Source organism: Prionailurus viverrinus, chromosome B3 (assembly GCF_022837055.1).
Source record: "Prionailurus viverrinus isolate Anna chromosome B3, UM_Priviv_1.0, whole genome shotgun sequence".
Lineage (NCBI taxonomy): Eukaryota > Metazoa > Chordata > Mammalia > Carnivora > Felidae > Prionailurus > Prionailurus viverrinus.
The window spans coordinates 80,246,156-80,250,909 of NC_062566.1; the positions used below are offsets into that span (position 1 = coordinate 80,246,156).

General features: G+C 53.0%; 1 protein-coding gene across 1 annotated transcript; it reads right to left on the minus strand.

Annotated features, from left to right (window-relative positions):
* Positions 1 to 575: 575 nt before the first annotated feature.
* On the minus strand, positions 576 to 3,886 carry NFKBIA (NFKB inhibitor alpha). Its single transcript, XM_047864550.1, has 6 exons — positions 3,536 to 3,886; positions 2,825 to 2,933; positions 2,279 to 2,489; positions 1,894 to 1,982; positions 1,506 to 1,766; positions 576 to 1,174 (listed from the first exon to the last, which is right to left on the minus strand). The coding sequence occupies exons 1-6, from the start codon at positions 3,760 to 3,762 to the stop codon at positions 1,127 to 1,129; spliced, it is 945 nt and encodes a 314-aa protein (XP_047720506.1). The 5' UTR covers positions 3,763 to 3,886; the 3' UTR covers positions 576 to 1,126.
* Positions 3,887 to 4,754: the final 868 nt, after the last annotated feature.

Genomic DNA, 4,754 nt, shown 5'->3' on the forward strand with positions numbered 1-4,754 from the left:
AGCACTGTGTGCCTGGCACTCTGCTATGCTTTGTACGTACATTGTCTTGTGCAATCTTCACAACAGCCCAGTTTATAAGTGAAGAAATGAAGGCTCAGAGGTGGGTACCTGCTAAAAAAACATTAGTGCAGTCCCATTTCCGAGCCCGTTCCTTACGAACTGCCAGTATTATAGTCAAGATCTTTCCCAGCTCTATGACATAGGATTTCAGCATATCCCACTTGACCCAAATAATTTCCTAAAGTGAAACGGTCTTGGCACAGATTAAACCAAGATGAAAGCAATTGATAATGGAGGTTTCCAGCTGTAGGCCAAGCAGCTTGCTGCCACCCCCAGCCTGAGAATGGTGTTTCCTATCTTCTTGCAACAGCCTCCCCTCCCACACACAGGGCCCTGGGGCCGCCTGCAAACCCCGGCTGGGAGTCCTGCATACACAGCGTGAGAAGCTGCTCTCTGAAAGGTCTTTGTGGCTGGCTGTGGTAAGTGCTCCCACACAACTCTCCACCGCCAGTGGATGATCGGATAACTCTCAGATTAGGAACCCCGCTGCAGCCCAATGAGAATGATCAGGATAATTCTGTTTGTAAAAATCTGTTTAATAAATACACATTTTAGAAGTACCAAAATAATTACCAACAAAATACACAATGTACACCATTTACAGGAGGGTAACACAAACCTTGATAGGTAGTGACTTTTAACCCCACACCGCCAAAAGGTTGAACAACACACCTGGTTGTTACACGTCACAGGATACCACTGAGCTCAGCCACGGAATCCATGGTGACTCAATGGCAAAAGCACAATAAATAAAATGTAATCCTTTCATCACATTTTTGGATAACCTTCTCCAAAAACCCCAGAGAGGTGAGGCTTGAAAGTGGTTTTCTTTGAATTCCAACGATCTTCTTTGTCCCCCTTCCAAAGTTCACCAAAAAAAAAAAAAAAAAAAAAAAAATGGGGGCTGATCCAGAACAGTAAATGTTCAGGCCACGCAGTGTGAAGTATGGTTGTAAGTAACCCCTTTTGATTTTTTTTCTTTCTTTTTTTTTTTTTTTTTAGAAAAATAAAACTCTCTTTTTGTACAAATATACAAGTCCATGTTCTTTTAGGTACTTTTTGAAGCTCATAACGTCAGGCGTTGGCCTCCAAGCACACAGTCATCATAGGGCAGCTAAACACATGAGAAAAAAAAGGCACGTTAAACTCCCAGAGCTTTGCCAAAAGCCCTGGGATAATGGTGAGGGCTGCTCCTGGATGGAACTCAAGTATTCTTGGATTCTATTCTCCATAACCCAAACATAAATTAACTTCAGGGGCTGAGGAGTTTTCCTTTAATGTTCCTCTCCTTTAAAAAGGGCAAAGAAGACAGACACTCTTAGGATACTACTGGTCATGCACCCTGAAGTTTGAGAACTTCACTACATTGAGACCTTTGGATAAAGAGTAGCTCTAGGGGCCTGGGAAGGCAGTGCTTTGTGCAGAGTGACAAAGTGGAGACTCACCTCGTCCTCTGTGAACTCTGACTCCGTGTCGTAGCTCTCCTCATCCTCGCTCTCTGGCAGCATCTGAAGGTTTTCTAGGGTCAGCTGGCCCAGCTGCTGCTGTATCCGTGTACTTGGACGGCCCCAGGTGAGCTGGTATGGGGAGTAGCCTTGGTAGGTGACTCTGTTGACATCAGCCCCGCACTTCAACAAAAGCGACACGAGGTCGGAATTCTGCAGGTCCACTGCAAGGTGGAGGGCAGTTCGGCCATTACAGGGCTCCTGAAACCAATAGGAATTTGAGATGTTTACAGCTGAGTTTGGAATTTCTGCTTGCAACAAAAATATGTGAAATCTTAGGAGGGCCCTGGAAGCTGATGCATTCCATCTGGAGACATGAAGCACTCACCTGAGCATTGACATCAGCACCCAAAGACACCAAAAGCTCCACGATGCCCAGGTAGCCATGGATAGAGGCTAAGTGTAGACATGTGTGACCTAGGAGAACAATGAAGAAAGTATAACCAACCACTTGCTTCAACCCTCAGATCCCAAGAAGAACCTTTCACCTATCCTTTTAGGGAACAAATTCTTCTGAATGTAAAGAAGCCAGAACATGGGTTCTGAATGAACTTTATAAAGGGATCAAATAGGCCTTTTGCACGCATATTTTCCGCCTGCCTCTTCTGCAAGGTGAGTTTGTAAGCTTTTGCCTGGACTCCTAAAGTCAGCCCACCTCTCCCTTCTCCATGTCACCTGCCTTCTAATGGGCAGGGTAGGACAGGCAGACCTACCATTGTAGTTGGTGGCCTGCAAGATGGAGTAGAGGTGCTGGGTCCTGCAGGTCTGAGTCAGGACTCCCACACTGGCCAGGCAGCCTTGCTCACAGGCGAGGTGTAGGGGGGTATTTCCTCGAAAGTCTCGGAGCTCAGGATCACAGCCAGCTTCCAGAAGTGCCTCAGCAATTTCTGGTTGGTTGGTGATCACAGCCAAGTGGAGTGGAGTCTACAAACAGAAGAGGGAACAGAAAGAGCATTAGCATGGCCCAAACTCAGTCTGTATTCCCTTGAACCCCAGAGAGCTCCTGATTGTGGGTGATGCTCCTCCCGGACAGATATAAGGGGCAAGACAAATCTCAGAGGCCCCAGGTGGGCTTTCATAAAGTCCTCACCAAATCAATGGGATTTTCTTTACTCTCTAGGATGTTGGCTGATTCCAATGTAAAAGGTCAGGACAGATAATGACCAGTGATGATTAATTTAGGAAGGATTGGGAGCAACTGTGCTAGAATGTAACTTCCTCACTGGGCCAGAGGCACGGGGCTGGGCAAGCCGGCGCACCTGCTGCAGGTTGTTCTGGAAATTGAGGAAGGCCAGGTCTCCTTTCACTTGGCGGACTACTTCCATGGTCAATGCCTTCTCTTCATGGATGATGGCCAAGTGCAGGAACCTAAGGGTAAGAGAGGGAAAAACCCCCAAGGCCGCTGAGTGCATTGCGTGGGGCCCAGGGAGGCGCGGGCTGCGGGAGATTGCGCAAGGCCGGGGTTTCTGGAGGCCGAGGCCGCGGTGTTTTCCGCGAGGTTATTATGAGCTGAGTGTTCCTGGCAGGCGCCCAGGGACTTTCCGCCCCCCCCCCCCTTCCTCCTAGGCGGGCGCCGGCCAGACCGCCCCGCCCTCCCGCCGGGCCGGAACGCCCTGTACTTCCCCTCCCGGCCGCGCGGCGCCCGCCAGCGGGGCAGAAACTCCCGCCCCTCTTATGCAAGCCGGGACTTCGCGTCCCCGCCGCCGCCCCGCCCCCGCCGCCCCGCCCCCGCCGAGAGGACCGAGGACCGGGACCCGGGGTTGGGGGGAGGGGTGCGCGCGGCTGCAAGGCAGAGCTGCTGCAACGCCGCCCCGGGATCTGACCCTAATCCTCTGCGCCCCCCCCCCCCCCCCCCCCGCAGCCCGCTGCTTTGCAAGGTCTCAGGGGCGGTGCATAAACCCCAATCTGCGGACGCCTCGCGGGCCTCGCGCTGCAGGCCCGGCGTCCCCACCCGGGCCCGCGACACTTACGAGTCTCCGTCCTCGGTGAGCTGCTGCTTCCAGGGCTCGGTGCCGCGCGGCGCCTCCTGGGGCTCAAGCCGGATCTCCCGCAGCTCCTTCACCATCTGCTCGTACTCCTCGTCCTTCATGGAGTCCAGGCCGCTGTCGTGGCGGTCGTCCAGCAGCCGCTCTTTCTTGAGCGCGTCCCGGGGACCCTCCATGGCCCAGTCCTGGGCGTGCTCGGCGGGTTGAAACATGGCGCGGTGAAAGCTCAGGCGCTGCTGCCCAGGTGCGCTCGGCCGCGGGCTGCGCGCTCGCTGCCTCGCAGTGTCACGGAGGGGAGGACCGCTGGCTGCGACTGTTGTGGGCTCGCCAGCGCCGCCGCGGCGCCCTATAAACGCTGGCAGGGGATTTCTCTGGGGCGGGGTCAGGCGCGGGGAATTTCCAAGCCAGTCAGACCAGAAAAGAGAACTGGCCTCGTCCTCTGCTCGGGCGGGGGGGTGGGAGGGGGACAAGCCTAAACTCTGAGCCGGGGTTCATCAGAGAAACTCCCTGCGATGAGCCACTGGGGTCATGTACTGGGAACTTTTTGATGAACGCTGAGTGGCTGGAAAGTCCTCCCGACTAAGGTCCCCTCCCCCGGTACTTCCCTGCAGCCTGAACCTAGTAATCCTGTCCCTCTGCAAGAAACCTTTCCCTGGGGTTTCCCACGTTCGATTCGATTTGGGGTCGTCGACTGCTGAGATCCCAAAGAACGCAGACCTGCCGGGCAGTTCCTCCTTGGGGTTTGCCAAACTGCCGGTCCTTTCCGATTTTTGCTCTTTTGAAAACGGGAGTGGAAATGATGGCTAGACGAGGGGATTTGTTTCCCCAAACTTTTCTCTGCGGGGAAGGACGCCCTGGCGGGTTAGAAGGTTGCAGACTGCCTCTGCCATCCTGCCAGTACCAGGCTCTTTGCAGCACAGGGACAGGTAGCAAGTCCCCGAGCACTCCCTCTCCTCAGGTAGAAGTTGTGAATGCTTTGGCATTAAAAGTCTAAATGCTTGGAGAACCCTCAAATAGTTTCCTCGGGGTTAACAGTCCTATTGACTGGAGAGGGAAGCACTCTGCCCTGCATTCAGGGGAAAATGCTGAATATGACCGTATGTTTTTTCAAGTAAAGCAAGGTGTTAATCTTTGTAGTAGAGGTTATAGGTTGCTACCTTGCGTTAACAAAATAATTATTGAGGTCATGTTCTCTGATTTGCAT